Source organism: Podarcis muralis, chromosome 6 (genome assembly GCF_964188315.1).
Source record: "Podarcis muralis chromosome 6, rPodMur119.hap1.1, whole genome shotgun sequence".
Lineage (NCBI taxonomy): Eukaryota > Metazoa > Chordata > Lepidosauria > Squamata > Lacertidae > Podarcis > Podarcis muralis.
Genome location: NC_135660.1, coordinates 77460868 through 77485045, shown reverse-complemented (window position 1 = coordinate 77485045; position 24178 = coordinate 77460868). Strand labels below are relative to the sequence as shown.

The window sequence follows — 24178 nt, the reverse complement described above, 5'->3', positions numbered from 1 at the left end:
AGTTCGAAAGCACCTCCAGGTGCAAGTAGATAAATAGGGACCGCTTACCAGCGGGAAGGTAAACGGCATTCCGTGTGCTGCGCTGGCTTGCCAGATGCAGCTTGTCACGCTGGCCACGTGACCCGGAAGTGTCTGCGGACAGCGCTGGCTCCCGGCCTCTTAAGTGAGATGGGCGCACAACCCTAGAGTCTGGCAAGACTGGCCCGTATGGGCAGGGGTACCTTTACCTTTAACGCAGCGTTCAGCCAAACTAACCTACAGCCAAACATTGCATTCATCACCAGTGGCGTAGCATTGGGGTGCAGGGGGGGCCGGCCGCACCAGGCGCAACATCTGGGGGGGGCGCACGCTCGCACTCACAATCTAGTGGAAGAGACTCAAATGCTAAAATCCACGGGTCAGGGGGCGCAAATTACTTGCCTTGCCCCGGGTGCTGACAACCCACGCTACGCCACTGTTCATCACACTTCCATTGCTTGCGTGCTGAAGGTCTCTGCGTTGTTTTATTCAGCGCATGACTCAATACACTGTTCTCACAAACTGCACAACTGCGCCATTCTCCCTTGTTTCAGCGCAGAGGGACTGGGTGGAAATCCACCGCACTGTGTTCACAAAAACAAGTGGCACATCCAAAAATGGATTAAAAAATATGAAACTTGAAATGCTAGGCAATCAATTCACCCACCTCATTTTTTCGCCATATTCAAAGGCTCCAGAGACCTTGTGTAAAAATAGTATTACATCTAAACATATCCATGTTACACTGGAACTGATCCCCCCCCCCTTTTGACTTTTGCAGATTTAGATTTAATATAATTATTTGCATGCAGATATACTGTATATAGATACAAATAGGCACACACACACACACAGAGAGAGAGAGAGAGAGAGAGAGAGAGAGAGAGAGAGAGAGAGAGATGGCATGCCTTAAGCCACTCCTTCATTTATGGTGCTGGAGGAGACTCTTGAGAGTCCCATGGACTGCAAGAAGATCAAACCTATCCATTCTGAAGGAAATCAGCCCTGAGTGCTCACTGGAAGGACAGATCCTGAAGCTGAGGCTCCAGTACTTTGGCCACCTCATGAGAAGAGAAGACTCCCTGGAAAAGACCCTGATGTTGGGAAAGATGGAGGGCACAAGGAGAAGGGGGCAACAGAGGACGAGATGGTTGGATGGTGTTTGTGAAGCTACCAGCATGAGTTTGACCAAACTGCGGGAGGCAGTGGAAGACAGGAGTGCCTGGCGTGCTCTGGTCCATGGGGCTACGAAGAGTCGGACACGACTAAACAACAACAACAAGCCACTCTTTAGCAAGCTGTTCCCCACCCCATGCCTGTTGTTGAACTGCAGCTCTCATCAGCTTCAGCAAGCATGGCCAATGCTCAGGAATTTATTTATTTTTTTGTTGGGGGGAGATAAACCAAAATATCCAATGGGCAGCAAGTAACACACACACACTCCTCTGAGCAGTTTTCAACTCTTGTAGGGGCTTCTAAAATATGTTGAAGTAAGGTGAAGGGTGAAAGCATATTCAGATCAACAGATAACATGAACTAATATATATATATATATATATATATATATTTGCTTTCGTAGATTTTCACGGGTACAGGAATGCAGGTTTTGGTGTCCTCGGGTGTCTTCCCGTGTAAAAGTTGGGGTGTCTAGGCGACGTTTCGACGAGGTCTCACTCGTCATCTTCAGGCTGGTGCTTTCGGCTTCTTGTTACTGGAACAGAGCAGGATCTCAGTGTTTGAGTTCCTATAAATACTGTTGAGGAGGTGTGGTGTATAGCCTCCAAGGTTCTGGGCAGAGAGGAAGTTCCCAGGCTAGTGTGCCTTTTCTTCTTTTGTTCCTTAATTACTTGAGGGATATCTTGAGTGATTTCTTGAGTGATATCCTGAGTACCACTTAGGTGGGTCATTAGGTGTGGATTAGTTGCTAAAGCCTTTGTGTCTTGACCTCTTGAACTTTGTGAAGACTTTGTGAAGAGTTTTTCTGAGAAGATGGCTGTACTGCACTTAGTTGTGCTCTGGCTTGGCTTCGTGTATAGGGGCGAGCTGTGGTTTTGTGGCCTGTGCCAGCCAGATCTGTGTGGGGATTGCAGGGGGGTGCAGCATCCGGAGGTGCCACCATGGTTTGGCTACTGGATGGTGTCTGTAATTTATCTGTGGAGAGGGTCTGGGTTTGGGTCTGGTGTGGTTGATTGGTGATGGCGTTCTGTGTGCCTCTGGATCTGGTGTCAGTTTTTGTGGGGAGGGCTAATTTCCAGATGTCTGGCAAGCGGGATGTGTCGTCACGCTTGTTCATGTTGTGAGGGTGTTTCTCTATCTCGATGGCTTCCATGATTATTCTCTTGTGGTGATGTTCCATGTTAAAGAGCAATTTGGAATCTGCAAAATTAATTTCGTGTCCTGTTTCTTTCATGTGTTGGAAAGAACCACAAGAGAATAATCATGGAAGCCATCGAGATAGAGAAACACCCTCACAACATGAACAAGCGTGACGACACATCCCGCTTGCCAGACATCTGGAAATTAGCCCTCCCCACAAAAACTGACACCAGATCCAGAGGCACACAGAACGCCATCACCAATCAACCACACCAGACCCAAACCCAGACCCTCTCCACAGATAAATTACAGACACCATCCAGTAGCCAAACCATGGTGGCACCTCCGGATGCTGCACCCCCCTGCAATCCCCACACAGATCTGGCTGGCACAGGCCACAAAACCACAGCTCGCCCCTATACACGAAGCCAAGCCAGAGCACAACTAAGTGCAGTACAGCCATCTTCTCAGAAAAACTCTTCACAAAGTTCAAGAGGTCAAGACACAAAGGCTTTAGCAACTAATCCACACCTAATGACCCACCTAAGTGGTACTCAGGATATCACTCAAGAAATCACTCAAGATATCCCTCAAGTAATTAAGGAACAAAAGAAGAAAAGGCACACTAGCCTGGGAACTTCCTCTCTGCCCAGAACATTGGAGGCTATACACCACACCTCCTCAACAGTATTTATAGGAACTCAAACACTGAGATCCTGCTCTGTTCCAGTAACAAGAAGCCGAAAGCACCAGCCTGAAGATGACGAGTGAGACCTCGTCGAAACGTCGCCTAGACACCCCAACTTTTACACGGGAAGACACCCGAGGACACCAAAACCTGCATATATATATATATATATATATATATATATATGCTTTCGTAGATATATGACAAAGACCACTTGACAACTGAGTTACAGAATCTCTCAAATGTGTTAATTGCCAATGGATACCAGCAAAACAGGGTTACGAAGCTAATCCAAAAAGAAACACCCCCCAAAAACCAAGACACAGAAGAAAACAATGGCATGGCCCTCCTTCCTTATATCAAGGGCACTACAGATAAAATTAGCAAAATCCTCCATAAACACAATATCAAAACAGCCTTTTGCACCAACCAAAAAATAGCCAATATCCTCAGAAACCCCAAGGATAAAATCCAGTTGGAAAACCAAGGGGTCTATGAAATACCCTGCAAAGTCTGCCCAGCCACGTACATTGGACAAACAAACAGACGAATAAATGCACGTATCGCAGAACACAAGAATGCCGTCAAAAAAGAAGAAAAAACTTCCTCTCTTTTCCAACACATGAAAGAAACAGGACACGAAATTAATTTTGCAGATTCCAAATTGCTCTTTAACATGGAACATCACCACAAGAGAATAATCATGGAAGCCATCGAGATAGAGAAACACCCTCACAACATGAACAAGCGTGACGACACATCCCGCTTGCCAGACATCTGGAAATTAGCCCTCCCCACAAAAACTGACACCAGATCCAGAGGCACACAGAACGCCATCACCAATCAACCACACCAGACCCAAACCCAGACCCTCTCCACAGATGAATTACAGATACCATCCAGTAGCCAAACCATGGTGGCACCTCCGGATGCTGCACCCCCCTGCAATCCCTACACAGATCTGGCTGGCACAGGCCACAAAACCACAGCTCGCCCCTATACACGAAGCCAAGCCAGAGCACATCTAAGTGCAGTACAGCCATCTTCTCAGAAAAACTCTCCACAAAGTTCAAGAGGTCAAGACACAAAGGCTTTAGCAACTAATCCACACCTAATGACCCACCTAAGTGGTACTCAGAATATCACTCAAGAAATCACTCAAGATATCCCTCAATTAATTAAGGAACAAAAGAAGAAAAGACACACTAGCCTGGGAACTTCCTCTCTGCCCAGAACATTGGAGGCTATACACCACACCTCCTCAACAGTATTTATAGGAACTCAAACACTGAGATCCTGCTCTGTTCCAGTAACAAGAAGCCGAAAGCACCAGCCTGAAGATGACGAGTGAGACCTCGTCGAAACGTCGCCTAGACACCCCAACTTTTACACGGGAAGACACCCGAGGACACCAAAACCTGCATATATATATATATATATATATATATATATATATATTTGCTTTCGTAGATTTTCACGGGTACAGGAATGCAGGTTTTGGTGTCCTCGGGTGTCTTCCCGTGTAAAAGTTGGGGTGTCTAGGCGACGTTTCGACGAGGTCTCACTCGTCATCTTCAGGCTGGTGCTTTCGGCTTCTTGTTACTGGAACAGAGCAGGATCTCAGTGTTTGAGTTCCTATAAATACTGTTGAAGGTGTGGTGTATAGCCTCCAATGTTCTGGGCAGAGAGGAGGTTCCCAGGCTAGTGTGCCTTTTCTTCTTTTGTTCCTTAATTACTTGAGGGATATCTTGAGTGATTTCTTGAGTGATATCCTGAATCCCACTTAGGTGGGTCATTAGGTGTGGATTAGTTGCTCAAGCCTTTGTGTCTTGAACTCTTGAACTTACATGCACAATCACACCACCACCCTGCACAAATAAACCCCGTAGCCAAGACTCTCATCTCCAGAACCAAACGCCTGGCTGACGAAGACCACTTGACAACTGAGTTACAGAATCTCTCAAATGTGTTAATTGCCAATGGATACCAGCAAAACAGGGTTACGAAGCTAATCCAAAAAGAAACACCCCCCAAAAACCAAGACACAGAAGAAAACAATGGCATGGCCCTCCTTCCTTATATCAAGGGCACTACAGATAAAATTAGCAAAATCCTCCATAAACACAATATCAAAACAGCCTTTTGCACCAACCAAAAAATAGCCAATATCCTCAGAAACCCCAAGGATAAAATCCAGTTGGAAAACCAAGGGGTCTATGAAATACCTTGCAAAGTCTGCCCAGCCACGTACATTGGACAAACAAACAGACGAATAAATGCACGTATCGCAGAACACAAGAATGCCGTCAAAAAAGAAGAAAAAACTTCCTCTCTTTTCCAACACATGAAAGAAACAGGACACGAAATTAATTTTGCAGATTCCAAATTGCTCTTTAACATGGAACATCACCACAAGAGAATAATCATGGAAGCCATCGAGATAGAGAAACACCCTCACAACATGAACAAGCGTGACGACACATCCCGCTTGCCAGACATCTGGAAATTAGCCCTCCCCACAAAATCTGACACCAGATCCAGAGGCACACAGAACGCCATCACCAATCAACCACACCAGACCCAAACCCAGACCCTCTCCACAGATAAATTACAGACACCATCCAGTAGCCAAACCATGGTGGCACCTCCGGATGCTGCACCCCCCCGCAACCCCTACACAGATCTGGCTGGCACAGGCCACAAAACCACAGCTCGCCCCTATACACGAAGCCAAGCCAGAGCACAACCAAATGCAGTACAGCCATCTTCTCAGAAAAACTCTTCACAAAGTTCAAGAGTTCAAGACACAAAGGCTTGAGCAACTAATCCACACCTAATGACCCACCTAAGTGGGATTCAGGATATCACTCAAGAAATCACTCAAGATATCCCTCAAGTAATTAAGGAACAAAAGAAGAAAAGGCACACTAGCCTGGGAACCTCCTCTCTGCCCAGAACATTGGAGGCTATACACCACACCTTCAACAGTATTTATAGGAACTCAAACACTGAGATCCTGCTCTGTTCCAGTAACAAGAAGCCGAAAGCACCAGCCTGAAGATGACGAGTGAGACCTCGTCGAAACGTCGCCTAGACACCCCAACTTTTACACGGGAAGACACCCGAGGACACCAAAACCTGCATTCCTGTACCCGTGAAAATCTACGAAAGCAAATATCTCACCTCTACGGGGAGGAAACCTTCCAGCTGACAAGAACCTACGAGAAACTAGAAATCCGAAGAGCCACCATCTTATGTGATCTCTTGTTCCTACGCAACTGCCGAGACAACAACTTAATTCCCACATGCTTCCAACTTAAATTCCACTCTAAAACCCCAGCTACCGAAAGGATCCTGAAACGAACTGAACTATCTCTAATCAGAAACGAACTACACAAGAAAAGATACCTACTAAACCAAACCAACAAAGATCTGCTCACTCTTCACCTCAAACTCTGTAACAAAATCCACCCTGCACTCTGGGACAAATGCAAACAACTAGCCGTCTGGAGAGCTGAAACGGAGACCTCACACAAGACAGACACACACACCAACAAACTCCACAAACTAGAGAAACGCCAGAAGCCCAGCCACCCTCCACAACAACCCATGAAACAAACAGTACATAACATATCAGACAGGATCCTCACCTCAACTGAAACCAAAGTACTCTCCAAAGGCTTCAACTTTGCAGTCGCCCCGAGACGCATCCCCACCGAAAACATCATATGCGGAGTCGAAGCTAGCCTAACCAAAATCAACCCAGATGAAGCCAATAAAATCAGACTTGAAGTCACCAACATCCTCTGCTCCAGCAAACCACCCAGAAGCAATTTACACAAAGAAGAACAGAAAGCACTCACCAACCTGAGGAAAGACAACAACATAATCATTCTCCCAGCAGACAAAGGTAATGCCACTGTTGTGATGAACACATCGGACTACCAAGCAAAACTATCAAATCTACTCCAAGACCCTACCTACCAACCTATAAAAACAGATCCCACCACCTATCTGGAAAAAACCACCAAATCCAAAATAAAAGCCTCTCCTATCAGTGAAGAAATCCAGCTAAGAATCATCCCCAGAGAAAAATCATCCAGATGCCCCAAACTCTACGGCCTCCCCAAGATACACAAAGAAGGAACACCACTCAGACCAATAGTCAGCTCCATAGGCTCACCTCTACAAAATCTCGCTAAATTTCTCGCCAAGCAACTTCAGCCCTATGCAGAATCCATCTCTTCACACGTTCCAAACTCCTTCCAGTTCATAGAAACAATAAAGAAGCAAAACCTACAACCCAATGACCTACTTGTGAGCTTCGATGTTGTATCTCTCCTCACACAAGTGCCCATTAATGAAGCCTTGACAGCCATTCAAAACAAATACAATCCCCCCGAATACATCTTGGACCTGACCAACCACTGCCTAACCAACACATACTTCATCCACAATGGACAAAGATACAAACAGATAGAAGGAGCACCTATGGGATCACCCCTCTCACCGGTCATCGCTAACCTGTACATGGAACACTTTGAAACCAATGCTTTAGACAAGTCAGAACACAAACCCAAACTTTGGCTCAGATATGTTGACGACACCTTTGTAATTTGGCCACACGGGAAAGAAAAACTGGATAGCTTCCTCACACATCTCAACAGCCTACACCCCAAAATACAATTCACTATGGAAATAGAAGCCAACAACCAACTTCCCTTCCTTGACGTCCTAATCTACAAAAAACCTGATGGCTCCCTAGGACACACTATCTACCGGAAAAAAACACACACCAACCGCTACTTACATGCACAATCACACCACCACCCTGCACAAATAAACTCCGTAGCCAAGACTCTCATCTCCAGAACCAAACGCCTGGCTGACGAAGACCACTTGACAACTGAGTTACAGAATCTCTCAAATGTGTTAATTGCCAATGGATACCAGCAAAACAGGGTTACGAAGCTAATCCAAAAAGAAACACCCCCCAAAAACCAAGACACAGAAGAAAACAATGGCATGGCCCTCCTTCCTTATATCAAGGGCACTACAGATAAAATTAGCAAAATCCTCCATAAACACAATATCAAAACAGCCTTTTGCACCAACCAAAAAATAGCCAATATCCTCAGAAACCCCAAGGATAAAATCCAGTTGGAAAACCAAGGGGTCTATGAAATACCTTGCAAAGTCTGCCCAGCCACGTACATTGGACAAACAAACAGACGAATAAATGCACGTATCGCAGAACACAAGAATGCCGTCAAAAAAGAAGAAAAAACTTCCTCTCTTTTCCAACACATGAAAGAAACAGGACACGAAATTAATTTTGCAGATTCCAAATTGCTCTTTAACATGGAACATCACCACAAGAGAATAATCATGGAAGCCATCGAGATAGAGAAACACCCTCACAACATGAACAAGCGTGACGACACATCCCGCTTGCCAGACATCTGGAAATTAGCCCTCCCCACAAAATCTGACACCAGATCCAGAGGCACACAGAACGCCATCACCAATCAACCACACCAGACCCAAACCCAGACCCTCTCCACAGATAAATTACAGACACCATCCAGTAGCCAAACCATGGTGGCACCTCCGGATGCTGCACCCCCCCGCAACCCCTACACAGATCTGGCTGGCACAGGCCACAAAACCACAGCTCGCCCCTATACACGAAGCCAAGCCAGAGCACAACCAAATGCAGTACAGCCATCTTCTCAGAAAAACTCTTCACAAAGTTCAAGAGTTCAAGACACAAAGGCTTGAGCAACTAATCCACACCTAATGACCCACCTAAGTGGGATTCAGGATATCACTCAAGAAATCACTCAAGATATCCCTCAAGTAATTAAGGAACAAAAGAAGAAAAGGCACACTAGCCTGGGAACCTCCTCTCTGCCCAGAACATTGGAGGCTATACACCACACCTTCAACAGTATTTATAGGAACTCAAACACTGAGATCCTGCTCTGTTCCAGTAACAAGAAGCCGAAAGCACCAGCCTGAAGATGACGAGTGAGACCTCGTCGAAACGTCACCTAGACACCCCAACTTTTACACGGGAAGACACCCGAGGACACCAAAACCTGCATATATATATATATATATATATATATATATATATATATATAGTGCAAGAATAACATGACCCCTCTGACAGACCCAGGGAATACTCCATCAGTTCCAGATTGCTTTCTCGTTTCCTTAAAATCATTTTTAATTAAAATTAAACGGGAAATAACTCAAATTAGAGGAGTCCAAAGGTGTTAACGTTTTTCCTCAATATAAGACATCGCTTCCTACTTCAGAGCCCTTGTGTTAATAACTTCTGCCATCTTACACAAATAACTCCATCCTTAATTAATCTTAATAAGTCAAAATGTGCCTCTTCTGGGATCTTTTCCATGCCCATAAGCTGTACAAACTGAGAAGTTTCCGTAGAAAAATGATTTTGGTAAGGCTGGCCACAGAGCGAGCAAGGCTTTCGGTTATATGACACTCTTCCCTGTGGAATTCTGTACACATAGAAGCATACCAGACTCCATCCTTTTGCTCCCTTTTTTACCTATAGGTCAACATATTTTTTTATTCGCCACGACTTTCAAAAATGCTGAAAAGCTGAGTTGAGCTTGATTTTAAATGGGTATTTTGTAGCAATTGGTATGAAATGTTCTTTTTAAGAGATGCAGCACGTTAAACACTTGTTTTACTGTATGTTGTTCAGAGTATTTTATAGAGAATTGGCTAATAGGATTTGTAACAAATAAATTCCCATTTTCAAAGCACAACTGGGACTGCAGCCACCCACAGCAGCTACTGTAGGGGGAGAAATCACTCTGAAAAGGGTGCATCTGAACATGAGGGTGATCTCTTTTCTTCTGTCTGTGCAGCTAACTTGGAAATAGATGAAATATTGGCCATTGGTTTTTCTTCTTCCAGATTTCTCATCCATCCATCCACTGGAATCATTTACACCCAGCCATGGGCCACGTTAGATGCAGAAGTTACATCCAAGTACAACTTCTATGTGAAGGCAGAAGATACAGAGGGGAAGTATAGCTTGGCTGAAGTCTTCATTACTGTGCTTGACGTCAACGATCACTCCCCAGAGTTCAACGAGAACATCCAGGAAAAAACCATGATTATAGGCACTCCCGTGAAAGTGGAGGTTGGTCGATTTGCGCGTTTGTGTGTTTGGTTGTGGTGATTGTCCTGCTTGGCAGGGGGTTGGACTCGATGGCCCTTGTGGTCTATTCCAACTCTATGATTCTATGATTGGTATTGAAGTGATTGCAATGGATTTGTTATGTTGCAACGGTTCCTGTTATGGACTCAAAGGCTAAATAAGGAGCTTACACTTCTGTAAGTAAATCTGTGCAGCTATGGGTATAATCCACTTTTCAATCTTCCATTACAGTTTAGAGGACGCGGGTGGCACTGTGGTCTAACCCACAGAGCCTCTTGGGCTTGCCGATCAGAAGGTCGGCGGTTCGAATCCCCATGATGGAGTGAGCTCCCATGGCTCTGGCCCAGCTCCTGCCAACCTAACAGTTCGAAAGCATGCCAGTGCAGGTAGATAAATAGGTACCGCTGTGGCGGGAAGGTAAATGGCGTTTCTGTGCACTTTTGTCATGGTGTTCCCGGAAAGCTGTCTGTGGACAAACGCCAGCTCCCTCAGCCTGAAAGAGAGATGAGCGTCGCAACTCCATAATCGCCTTTGACTGGACTTAACCATCCAGGGGTCCTTTACCTTTACAGCTTAGGGAGACCTGTGGAAAATCAAGGCTTGTAAGAGCAGGGTTGTTTCTTCTTAATGGCTCGGAGCAGGCAACTAATGAGTGGGCGTTAAATCCTGCTCAGTTTGGGTACACACTGCTATTCCCTGCTGGGAACAGACAGAGGGTCAGCACAGGATTTAACCATACTGAAGTGCCCATCAGATGACATCACAAATTAAGTCAGCTGATTGGGAGTTGGGCATGGTTTGGGGAAAAGACTTCACAGGCCAACCCAGAGCCCAATAGCAGTCCAACACTGGCCCGCAGGCTTGAGGTTCCTTACCCTGCCTTAAGCCCTAATGGTACACTTGAGGGCATCCCGTTACGTTCTCCTTCATACGTGAATAGATGCCAGTCATCCCATGGAAATACCATTAGGAAGACAAATCAGGGCACAGAGTGGGTGAAGAAGAAGACCCAGAAGAGTGTCTGGGCACAAAGAGAGTCAAGGTTGGAGTGGGAGGCAGAGAGGTGGCGAGAGACAGAGAAGATTGTGTCAGAGAGGTGGCATAGGAAAGTTCTCCAATCTTATCGTATTTTTAATGTTCTGTTGGGAGCCGCCCAGAATGGCTGGGGAAACCCAGACAGATGGGTGGGGTATAAATAATTTATTATTATTATTATTATTATTATTATTATTACTCATGAAATGCCATGGGTCTTTTGCTTACAAGAAATAATCATAAAAGGATAGTCTAGAACCATTCTTCAAATACTGGAGTTGCATCACAGGTGCGATTTCTGTTTTGCTGTGCCTCATTACTCTTTAGCTTTGATGGAATACAACAAAACTGTTAATAGGTCGAGCAGGATGGAGCAGTTCCATTCCGGAATTGTTCTAGAATTCCAACCCCCTACTGTTTTTCTGATGGGAAATGCTGATTTCAGATGCAGTAGGCAGAATTCTGCACAATGGCCATTAACTTCAAATCAGAAAATTAAACATACATTGGTTTTATTTTTGTAAAAAAAAATCAAAAATCCCCTATTACAGAGTTTTTCAAATGAAAAGGGGGAAGGGGATAATTGGTAGGAGATCTGAATTTTCCAAGGGTTTATTTTCCAAGGGGGGAACTGTTCCTTCAAATTCCTAGCATTTCAATTTTCTCCAAGATAGATTTTTTTGTTTCAATTTTTAAACAAATTAATAATCATAAATAACTAAGAATAAAAATGTGCACCCCACCACTGAAACCATCGTAACTATCCGGCCTCCCAAAATTTCAACACCTCTTGCGATGGTTTGACTCCTTTCCATTTTAACAGTACAAATTCTACAAACATTCTCCATATGTCCTCAGAATCATTTCTCCTGCATATTCCCTGCCTTGCCTTAATGGCACATGTCAATTTATCATTAATAGCTGTATCCCACACCTCTCTATAGCAAGCAGAATATAAAATGGAAGACTGGTACAAGATAGATTTTTAAACTACTCCGGAATCCAACCAAACCCCACCCCACAAAGTTCTGGTACAGAAGCCATGCTCAAAGTATGGAACTTCAGAATCCAACAGAACCAGTCCTCTTTAAAATAGATTGCCATTCAATAAACATTTCTCTTTCACTTTTTCTCCCCATCCCCAACAGGCAATAGACCAAGATGCGGAAGAACCCAATAACATAGTTGACTATTCTATTATGCAAGCAGATCCTGCCAATGTGTTTGATATAGACCAAAGCACCGGAGAAATAAAACTGAAATCCTACATAAGATCCTTGGACATAATTCACAACATCACCAACAACAAAGACTGCATATGGTCGGTGGTAGTTCAAGCCAAAGATCGGGGCTCTCCTTCATTTAGCACCACCGCTGTCCTGAAGATTGATATCACAGAAGAGGTAAGGGGATAGGATACTGGAGAGAAATGGCAAACAGGGAGACCTAAGATTTGTGGCTGAGAAACAGTGATTTGTAATGGGCACTGCTGCAGAAGCATCATAATTTGAGTCGTTGAAGTTAAATTGAAGTAAGGGAGTGCTGTCAGCTGTGAAATGAGAATTTCTGGCATCTCTGGGTCAAGGAAGCGTAGAGTCTGCCGAAGGATCAAGTGGATCCTAACCCATTTCAGCTGCTGGCAATGGGTCCATCCCTGACCGCTCTGTTGCATTGTTCAGCCTCATTGCTACCAAATAGAAGTTACGATTGCTTTCCCTATACTGAAAATGGAGAAGGAGAAATTTATGAAGGCCCACCACAACGGTCTTAAAGGTCCACGCCTAATCTGTCCTTCTTTTAACTTTGTATCTTAACTCACCCTTGATTTTACCAACCATTCTCCAGATGGTTCATTAGAAGAATAACTCCTCCTTTATTACTACATTTAACTTCCCAAACAATATTTTCAGAATGGTTGCGATGGTGGGTCCAATGCGGGGTGTGTGACAGACTTGTCAATCTGCTTCACATATACAGAGGATTCATTAAACTGCCATTTCCCTTATACCCTGCAGACCACATAGATGTGGCAGGGGCAACCTGGACATGCAGTGATCTAATGCCAATTAATATCAGCAAACAGAATGCCACCCATCTTTTCTAGAATATTTATTTCCCTTGAATAAGCATTGCAAATTGGTGGTGAAGAGATTTGAAATGCCACCCCCTCAGCCATATCTAGCTTTATTATCCCAAAACCTTATAATTTACAAGTGTCCACCTGAAACTCCCCGGTCTTTGCTATGCTGTCTGTAATTTCCTCTGCAATAGCTTAGTTCCTTGCTTTCATATCTTGGTCTCTTTATAGTAGAGCCTGTGACTGTTTGTCCTCTTTGTGCCTTCATTGCAACGGTGCTTAGCCCCTGTAAATAGGTCTTATCCACATTTCCACTTCTCCCACGAGCAGTTTGGCCTTTTCCTCACTGCTTTCCCCCAGGAAACCCACACTTCTGCACTAAATTGGAGCAAATGTCAATCTGGAGAAAACCTGACTGATATTTGCTTCAATTCGATAGCAAGCAGAAGTGTGGATGAACCCTAAGCTTGCATGGTACATGAATCCATCTCTGAGACTGTGCTCTTCCTCTTTGTGACCTTTTTACAGGAGGAAAAGGGTTAGCATATACTACACTGGGAATCATTTCCAACTGGAGATGGCAGGATCGAAGCTAGTGGCATGCAAATAAGGCATTCTCTTTGTATACTGTGCCCCAGGATGTACTTGAATGCATCTGTTCCTCTTCCATTGTGTCTGACCCGGCATTCTTCATCCCGCAGAACAGTGCTCTGTTTTCCTTTCTGAAGGAAAAGCTTTTTTGACAACACAACTAGAGGTGTCCAGCAGTGTTAATCACAATGAGTAATTAAACAGGCCTATTTTTGATTAACATTTACCATCACAATTAGCAGAACAATGCCAGAACAATGCTCCCTTCAAGATGAATGCCCTGCGGCTAGGTTTGGTGGTTTCATGCATCAAAAAAACCTTTTGCTCTTGAAACAATGCAGCGATAATAAAAAAAAAAAAATCAATGCAGCGATAATAAAAAAAAATCCCAATTTAACGGATCCTATTTTTACAAAAAAAGGGGGGGGGGGAGGATATTGATTATAAGCCAATGCTTTCTTTCATACCCACTGGGGGAAAAGTGTTGAAGTGCATATGCTGTTTGCTTCCCCCTATTCTTGATTACAGGTATTTTTTTTTTATGACAGAATACGTAGTCCTAGATTTCCCTGACCTGGAATGGAAAGACTGATCATTGCAGTGACAGAGCACACCAATAGTTTTGCAAAAGTTTGTCTATAGTCCACAAGATTAGAAGGGGTGGCTACCTAACCCTCTGCCCTGAACATAAATGGATAAAAACAAGGTTCATTCAGAGACGAGCTACATGTTACACTTGTGTAGGCTTGGGAGGCAGCCTGGCTCTGCCTGCTTAGTCTTCTGGAAAAGTCCCTCTTCCCAGTTGGCACATGCCTTGCATCAAATGGTGGAGTACCTGGAGTACTTAATTTGTTCTGGAGGTCTGTTCTTAACCTGAAACTGTTCTTAACCTGAAGCACCACTTTAGCTAATGGGGCCTCCTGCTGCCGCCGCGCCGCCGGAGCACGATTTCTGTACTTATCCTGAAGCAAAATTCTTAACCTGAAGCACTATTTCTGGGTTAGCGGAGTCTGTAACCTGAAGCAGATGTAACCTGAAGCGTATGTAACCCGAGGTACCACTGTATAGAGCAGGCAGCTATGTGAGCTGTTTCCAGATCCCAAGCCATATATAGCTTTAACAGGGAGCACCAACACTTTATATTGCTCTCAGAAATGAACCAGGAGCCAGGGCAGCTCTTTAAGCAATGGCAAAATAGGTTCACGATGGCTGAGCCCAATTAGCAGCCTAACAGCTCCACGATTTTCTGGATGCTCCAGCCCCGATACATAGCATTGCAGTAGCATCCTAGTGCCATGTGGGAAATGAGCACGGCATGCAGCAGGAAGCTTTTGTATGAGAAATCAGGTAGCACTGAATACTCACCTGAGTGTTTTATTAACAGCCTCATCTCCTTTGCATTTGACATAAGCAGACTCAGGATGTGTCGTGACGACGCACAGGGACACTGAGGAGATGGGACTCAGATTAAGTGTGCCTCATGCGATGAATATGTTTTTCTCTGGCACGCTCATTGCCGAGTCAAGTGTGTAACAGATAATCTTATTCAGGCAGCTAAAGAGAACATGCATTGATTGTGGCTTGCTCCACAAATTCTCGGAAGACGAGATTCTGTACCATTCAAATCAGTAGAAGAATCTTCCCATTGACCTGGGCTGCAGTGTAGTCAGTCTCCGAGGCTGGAATTCTGCGCAACATTACCTCTGGGTTGTAACTGTGCTGTCGCCATCAAGGCAGCTGGCAGGAAGCAAGAAAGGAGGCAGAAAGCACTGGGTGCCAAACTGGAAACGAATGGTGTCTCAGGATTTGGCAATCTGCTGCTTCACAATCCTGTGAGGAGATTGCAGTCTCCTACAATGGACAGTCAGGAGGAAAAGTTGGCCAAGTCCAAGCTAGATAATGGGAGCTTGGATATCTGCCTTTGCCAGTTCAAGAGAGCAGTATCTTCTGCCTGCTTCTGCAGCTCAGGCTCCAGTCCCTGGTCTCAGATGAAGAGCACCTGCTTCATGATTAGATATAGGTACCGTACAACTAAGCCAGTCTCGTTCTGAAGGTGTTTATACATGCACATATGTAACTGCATGGTTACAGTAATAATGATTTATAAACATCTCCTATGGTTGCATGTTTCCATTCTCCAGTCTTCAAGACTTGCTGTTTCTCTTACTGTTATGTGCAATTACAGGCACTCATTTATCCGTGTTACCTGGGTAGGGTTTTTTTTAGCTTCTAAAATTGGTCTTTTAACCACCAATTTTGTGATGTTATTCTTTTGCCTGTGTTTACACTGAGTGGTGTGTTGTTGTTGTTGTTGTTGTTGTTTGTTTGTTTGTTTGTTTGTTTGGTGTTTTAATTTTATTATTGTGTTTTGTCCCAGCATCATGTATTAGAGGAGGAAGGGCTCAAAAATATTTAGTAGTTGCATCCCCCCGCCCAATCGCTTTTTGTTAATGTCTTGGTACAGCAAGTGGCTTCTTAGCCCTGCTATGTCCTATGATGGTCTCCAACCAATATATTCAGAAGAATCTTTTTTTGCATCAGCTACTAGCCATAGCAGTAAAATAAAATAAAATGTACTGAAGATAGAGGTAAAAACTTAACTATACAAAATACATTCTGGAGGTTTACATCAAGAATCAAATAATACATCTTATTCTAGTTGCCCCTGCTGATTTATTTATTTTTTGCATTTTTTGCTGTCACCTGGTTATCCTGATCTGCTAAAAGAAAGCACACAGTAGCAATGGTTGAGCGACCTGGTAGGGATCTGAAGTGTATCTGAAGAAGTGTGCATGCACACGAAAGCTCATACCAATAACAAACTTAGTTGGTCTCTAAGGTGCTACTGGAAGGAATTTTTTTATTCTGCTAGGGATAGTAGTAGAGGGGTAATAACCTCACTCCTCAAATCTTTATACAGAATGCAAGTAGAAGCACATGAGCTACTGATTCAATACAGTGGTACCTCGCAAGACGAATGCCTCGCAAGACAAAAAACTCGCTAGACGAAAGGGTTTTTTGTTTTTTGAGCTGCTTCGCAAGACGATTTTCCCTATGGGCTTGCTTCGCAAGACGGAAACGTCTTGCAAGTTTGTTTCCTTTTTCTGAACACCGTTAATACAGTTGCGACTTGACTTTGAGGAGCAACTCATAGAACGCGGTGTGGTAGCCTTTTTTGAGGTTTTTAAAGACTTTGGTGATTTTTGAAGCTTTTCCAAAACTTTCCCGACACCGTGCTTCGCAAGACGAAAAAAATCGCAAGACGACAAAACTCGTGGAACGAATTAATTTCGTCTTGCGAGGCACCACTGTACTGCCCTCTCCACATGGACACAGCCTTTTCCCCCCACAGATTTTTTTGAAATCGACCCTCAAGCACAGCTGTAGGCAGTATACCGGTATTTAATCTTGCATAAGTAAAAGTGCATCTGTATATTTTGGAATTGTTAAATTTTGCAAATAGGGTGCCAAAGTGTCAAAACGACTAGGTGGGAAATAATCATACAGTGGACAAAATTTCCTCATGGTGGCCAATTTGTTCTGTTGCTCGATATCATATAGGCGCTGTCTAATTAAATTATCTGCTTCAGTTACTTGCCAATGTATTTTGGCAGTGCGGGGATTTCCACTTGCACAACAGAACTCTCTCCCCTTTCTTCTGGCTGTGTTCACCCCACACCCTCCCCAAATATGTTGCAGGGGCTTGGGAGGAATCCCAGAACAGATTTAGAGAGGGAGGAGAAAGTTGTGTCCCACAAGCAGACATCCTTGCACTGACAGAACGAGGTACTTTGCACTACATTGGCTGCGACCAATGCATCCAATGTTTCCTTTATGACGGTGGTCCACAGGTTGATTGGTTTTCTTATTTTTGACATTTTCAGATCAAATCAAGGGTAAGATCCTATATTTTAGGCCTCAAGAAACGTCCATGGACATTATTTGGGATTTGCACCAGTGGCGTCCTTTCTGCCATTTCTGTTACCATGGTGATCTCCACCATCATGTACTGGAAAAGTGTGAAAAGATCCAGACTCCATCCTCAGGGAAAAATCAGGAAAATTAAACGGCGACTACCACAGCGCTCTGTGTGCTAAAATGCTATACGAACTTTTCATTCATTTGTCCTCAATATGCCATATTGAGAGGCTGCATTACCTCTTAATCAAGCTTTGGATTCTTTAAAAGGGAAACAAACAGCCTGTCTCTTCATCTCAGATTCATTACCTCATAGCATTGGAGTGCTTTGTTTTGTTTTTGTAATGTCTGTAAAAGAGTACTAGAACATGCTCAGTTTCGGCTGTTTAAAAACTGATTTGACAGCCTCAAAATGTTTTCAGTTGAAGATGCATCAATAGGATGAGAAAATCTTATTAATAGTATTTTCTCTGAAAGCATTTGTTTGATTCTGGGAGATTCTGAAATGAAATCTAAAGCATAAGGAACACCTTCCAGTTATGGATATATGCTGAGTTTATCTCAGTTTGATACCAGTTTTAACTGTGACAGCTTTCCCCAAAGAATCAGAGACATTTTGGTTTATGGGTGTTCATGATAATAATAATTTATTTATTTATTTATATCCCACCCATCTGGCTGGGTTTCCCCAACCATTCTGGGAGACTCCCAACAGAATATTAAAAACAAAATAAAACATCAAACATTAAAAACTTCCTTAAACAGGGCTGCCTTCAGATGTCTTCTAAAAGTCAGATAGTTGTTTATTTCATTGACATCTGATTGGAGAGCATTCCACAGAGCAGGTGCCACTACCAAGAAGGCCCTCTGCCTGGTTAGGAATCCCTGGTGTCCATTCTAACAGGACTACAATTTCCAGGGTTCCTCAGAGAATAGGGAATGACTGTTGTCACCAGTTTGTTGTATGGGTATATCCTTGACTGCACAACCCAGTGGTTTTGTTTCCACTTGCAACCGACGGACAATAGAGTATTGCATAGGAATGATGCAAAACTCCCCGCATCCTGAGTGAAAGGCTCCACTATTTAATTGCTGCAGTTGGCCTTCTTAGTGTTAAATCTGAATTTTGGATGCCAAATTGGAGGTGGCTTGGTGGTGTGGATCACATATTTTGGACAAATGAAAGCGCAGTCTCTCTCTCTCTGTGCCCCAGAGTTAAGTCACCATGTTCTCTTTGTACTCTTTTACAGACTCTTCACAAAGGGCCTATGGCTGCCTTTTTGATGCAAACAAAAGATAACCCCATGAAAGCCTTAGGAGTGCTAGCTGGTGTCATGGGGGTGATGGTGGCGATCACCATCTTAATCTCCACCGCCATGTTCTGGCGCAATAAGAGGTCCAACAAAATCATGCCCGTGAGACGGATCATTAAAAAAAGGCAAAACCACCAACCAACCAGGATGATCAGAATGGAGTGGCTGAAATTCAAGAGGTCCAGCAACGCTGCGGAGAAGTTTGTCGTCGAAGAGGATACCAAAAGTCTGCAAAATGAGAACAGCAACAACAACTTCCAGGTGCCCCTTCCTCCTCCGCCACCTGCTGCCCCAGCCCTACCTCCAGCCCCGGCACTCAAGACTAATGTCTCTGAATGGAGGGTCCCCACAGTATCCGGATCGCTGAGTCCGAAGCTTATTAAAAAGAAGAAAGGTGCCGTGGTCTGCACATCCCACAATGCCCTGGTGTCGGAGCTCAAGCAGAGGTTTGAAATGAGAAATGCGGCAAGCCCTCACATTTAGTGTCTCCTCCCCACAGCTTGCATGTGGAGTGTGTCTTCTGTGTGCCATTCCAGGTACATGGTGTGATTTTCTTATTTTGCATTTTGTACCAATTCCCCATCTCCCTGCAAGCTGAAAACGCTCATTATCTCTTCTCGGTGTTTCACATCCATTCGCCCGGATCGCATGCCGGTACATATCCTCTCGCCCGGTGCAATTGTTTCACCTATAACTTTATGGTAATACGTGGTGCACATTTGTTACAATGTTTTTATACAGGTTCCCGCTGCAAAGTCTGCTTGCGTGTTTGTGTGCTGCAATTTTCAGGATGCCAATTTGTTCTGTATCTGGCCAATGCTTTCCAGTGATCTGTTTTAAAGTTCAGCTTGAAATATTGAATGTTTTAAAATATCTCACGCCAGAGTCCTCAAGGAATAGCCAAGTAAGCCTAACAAGCTGCCCCATCTCCTAGCATGCCACTTGCTGAAATTCAGTAGCTCCAGGGTCCAGCTCAGATGTTGATTGACCTTTTAAATTGTTCTGCCCCAGCCATAACTCGGGCTTTACTTGGGCCGGAATTTGACAGCATTCCCAATCATATAGGCATCAAGCATACAGATTAACATGTCCCAATGTGTGGTGTGAATGATGCAATTTGCCCTAACCTGTCCAAGAAAATCTCTTGAATGAGAAAGGAAGGAGGTGAGGGATCATGGCAGGAGGTGACAGCCAATAGCATCATTTTCCCGGCAAGGATTGTGGTATTTCTAGTTGCAATCCAGTTTTTTCACCTTTGGGAAGGTGAGGGAGGAGGCAGTTCTCAGGACTGAAATGAACACAGACAGCAAGGAGAGTTGTGTTTACCCTGATTCTGCTCACAGGTGTGCAGTCAGGGGTATTCATGTCATCCCTAATCACAGGTAACATGAACAGTATTGGGGCACATGCATTGAATGACAAGTAAGGATAGGTGGACAAAAATTTATCAGACGTAGAGATCTGAGCCACTTCTGTCCATAAAGCAAGCCGATGAGTTATACTGAAAACAGGGATGTTTTCATAACATTCAGTATTATTGAGAGTCGACTCGTCTCTATGTGATATGCCTCATCGCAACAGACCAGTGACGTAAAACATTTTATGGAGGAGTGGAAAAACCAAGAGTTCTTTCTCTATAAAAGGCAAAATTGCTCCCTACCTTGCTGCAAAACAGTGCTTTACTGCTTTACGAGCATCCTAACCACTGAATGTTTAAAATGCCAGTGTTTATGGGAATTTGAAGTTAAGGTGCTGCAGAGGGACAACCTGAACATTCCCCTGGTGTTAAATTACTACAAACGAGGCAGTTAAACGAGAAACATGGTATCAGAAGTGTTTGCCTTGGAGTGGAGCTGGGCAAAGAAAAGGTGTGAACAGGAGAAAGACAGAAATCGCTTTCAGCCCTGCATCATTTTGAGATGCAGCACAATTTAGGTAAACTTATGAGCTGAGGCCATTTTAAGGAATGTAGCAACATCCCTTAAAATCGTGTCATGTGGAATGGTAGTGCCATATCCTTATAAACATGGTGTAAGGCTTTCATGCTGCATCCTGCCAACCAAGGAAAATAGGAGGGAGTTGTGTGTGTTTTCTTCCTGAAACCACCTCCATTTCACCCATTGTGACTGGTCCACAGGTGAGCTGTGACATAGACACTGTCCAGATAGCCTGACCTTCCCCTGGCTCTAATAGCCACAAGGCAGAGGGAAGCCTAACACTATCTGCATCATATCTAGACTGGTTTACTGGTGGCCCTAACTTGATTCCTTACTCGTTCTAAGCAAGAATTGCCATCAAAGCAATTCATGGTGACTTCATGGGTTCATTTTGGGAAGGAACATCAGGGTGTTTGAAGGAGGCAAAGGCTGGTTCAACCAGACATGGGGCTACCAATGTGGTTCCATTCCCCCCTATATTGTTGGGCTCCAAATCCCATCAGTCCTAGCCAGCATGACCCTTCTTTGTTTGCCACCTCCATGGGAGATTTAGAGGGTGACAATTCAAGAATGGGCCTTTTCAGTGGCACCCCCTTTGCTTTCCCCATTCCTCTGTTTTCGGCCCTTGATCTGAAGGGTGGCATTGCGGGTGGGCGGGGGGGGGGGATTGTATCCCTGCCTTTTCATTTAGCTATGTTTTAGCCTGTGTTGCTGTATTTTTCGTTTTTTATTGTTTTCATTTGCTTTGCAAGAAAACCAACTGACAAATATCATAAATAATAAGAATAGCCAGTGGTGTTGGGACTTGTAGCCCTGCAAAATCCAGAGGGCGCAACATTGGCTACCCCGAACCAGATTAACAAAATGTCCCTCTGTTCAATTTGGTAAATTTCACTCCCGAGCGAATCCCCCACATGACATCTCCATGAATAGTCACAGGAGAAGATAATAGCTTGAAGGCACATGAAAGAGTCCTATTGTTGATCAGGTCTGGCCATGTAATGGCTTGGAAGGAAGTCCTCCCAGGAACTATATGTGAGCTGCTTGGAGCTCTTCAGATGAAGAGCTGAGTATATGCATCATAAATAGCTTTAAAAAGAGGCACATTTCTTATATTACACCCAGAGAGGCACATCCAAATCATGGGATTATTTGTAAATCATGCAACATCTTTCCTTTTGTTTCTGAACCTACTTAAACAAATTCTCTTTGAGGTACCAAAAGCTTCCAAGAATTGTCTGCATTGCTATTTTCTTAACATAGTGTTTTATTGTACAATGCGACGAAGGTCAAAAAAACTCTAGGGCTGCCATCCATTTGTAATCTGTATGGATTGTTCATATTTTTGAAATATATCTGTCCGTATTACATGTAAAAAACCTATTGCAGATATACTTTTTCTGGAATCAACATTTTGTGCACAAACAAACTTGAATCAGTTCTACCTTTTATTTTTAAATGATGCGTTTGAGGGGGGGGAATGATGGAACCACAAAATGAATCTTGTGCATTTTGCCAGGTTTTAGGGGGGGCGGGGGGTGATTTGTGTTAGTCTGTAGCTAACTAACAAACAGCCCTGTGGAACCTTAAAGACCAGCACATTTGATTATGCTAAAGATGCTGCCATAAAATGTGTTTAAGGTACCGCAAGATTTTACTAGGTTTTAGCAATAGAATGTTGGAATTAGAACGAGACGGGAGGAAAGGTGTAGCAGGATTAAATTTCTCCTGCAGCTCCTCCCCTCTCCCCAGCAGAAGTGTGCTGCACCTTCACAAAGCAGTCAAAGGGCCCAATTGCACTGATAGAATGGGCAGCAAAGAATAATTCTCCCCCCCCCCCCCGTAAAGGAGTCCAGAGCAGCTACTGCCCACCTACGTGAAAAACATCTGTATTGCCCCATCCTTTGGTAGCTGAAAAGGTGGCAACCCTCAGCATCATGTTCAAGAAAAGACTTATAATATTAGACTTTATTAATAGATTTCAATGTAATTAAGAGATAACTGTTTTTCTTTTACATCGTGCAACTCCCCACCCCCAAACCGAATGCAGTTGTTCTGTACTGAGTGAACTGCATTCCAAATGTTTTTTGTTAATAAAAACTTGAAAAATGCATTTGTTGCCTTATTTTGATGTTCTGACCATTGTTACCCCTCTCAATTCTTCATATTCAGCATTGCAAGTGCTCCATAAAGGAAGGCAATCCAGGGACTCGGCTACATTAGTAAAGAAAAGGCATTTAAAATGCATTATAACACTGACACCAGATGGCGCTGTGGAGTTCCATCTTTTGGCAACGTGATTTCGCATCATGAGGTTTAATATGCATTTTCCTGGGGGGGAAAATTGTTGATGTGCCTAGATCTGGGCCAGATTCTGCTGGAAGCCTCCAGCCCCAAAATTTCCCAGTTGCTGCAAATCAATAGGTGAGATCCTGTTCTCACATCCCTGCCACTGGCGAAGATATCTTGGCCTCCAATGCCTTTAGGGTCCCGAGGTCACAATTAGGGATGGGTGAATCCATCGATTTTGGCTTCTCTCAGATTATCATTTTTCCGACCTTAAGTCCAGTTATCCACATTTCCATATCTGTTTGCGTTTTTCTTTTAATAAAAAAAGGCCTCATGAAAACGTCAGTGAGTATTTATCCTAGTACACTAAGTTGGTATGTACTTTTACCTAATATCTGATTTGTAAGGGTATAAGAAGATCCTGCTGGGTCAGGCCAATGTACCATCTACTCCAGCAAGGTAAAGGTAAAAGATCCCTGGACAGTTAAGTCCAGTCAAAGGTGACTATGGGGTTGAAGTGCTCATCTCACTTCAGGCCGAGGGAGCCGGTGTTTGTCCACAGACAGCTTTCCAGGTCATGTGGCCAGCATGACTAAACCACTTCTGGCACAATGGACCACCATGAGAGAAACCAGAGCTCACAGACTAAAAGCAAACATGTACTTTCACTTCAAGCTCAATCCCTTCACCAGTGCATCACTGAAGGTGGCTGGCAGCGATCTCTGAGTGCATTCTCCAAAATTACTTCCATACAGTTTGCTCTCCTATTCATAGCACAGATAAAGGTAAAAGATA

The 24178-nt window shown here is 43.9% G+C and overlaps 1 protein-coding gene across 2 annotated transcripts in view; it reads left to right on the top strand.

Moving 5' to 3' along the window:
* CDHR1 (cadherin related family member 1) overlaps positions 1 to 23205 on the top strand; it is a 66732-nt gene extending 43527 nt beyond the window's left edge. Inside the window, exons 15-17 of one of the 2 annotated variants that reach the window (XM_028729237.2) lie at positions 9977 to 10205; positions 12407 to 12661; positions 19095 to 23205. In XM_028729237.2, coding sequence (XP_028585070.2) covers positions 9977 to 10205; positions 12407 to 12661; positions 19095 to 19640 — 1030 coding nt within the window. In that variant the 3' untranslated portion in view covers positions 19641 to 23205. Of the gene's footprint in view, positions 1 to 9976; positions 10206 to 12406; positions 12662 to 17810 lie in introns of both variants that reach the window. The other variant, XM_077930600.1, reaches the window with a different exon arrangement.
* The last annotated feature ends 973 nt before the right edge of the window (positions 23206 to 24178 follow it).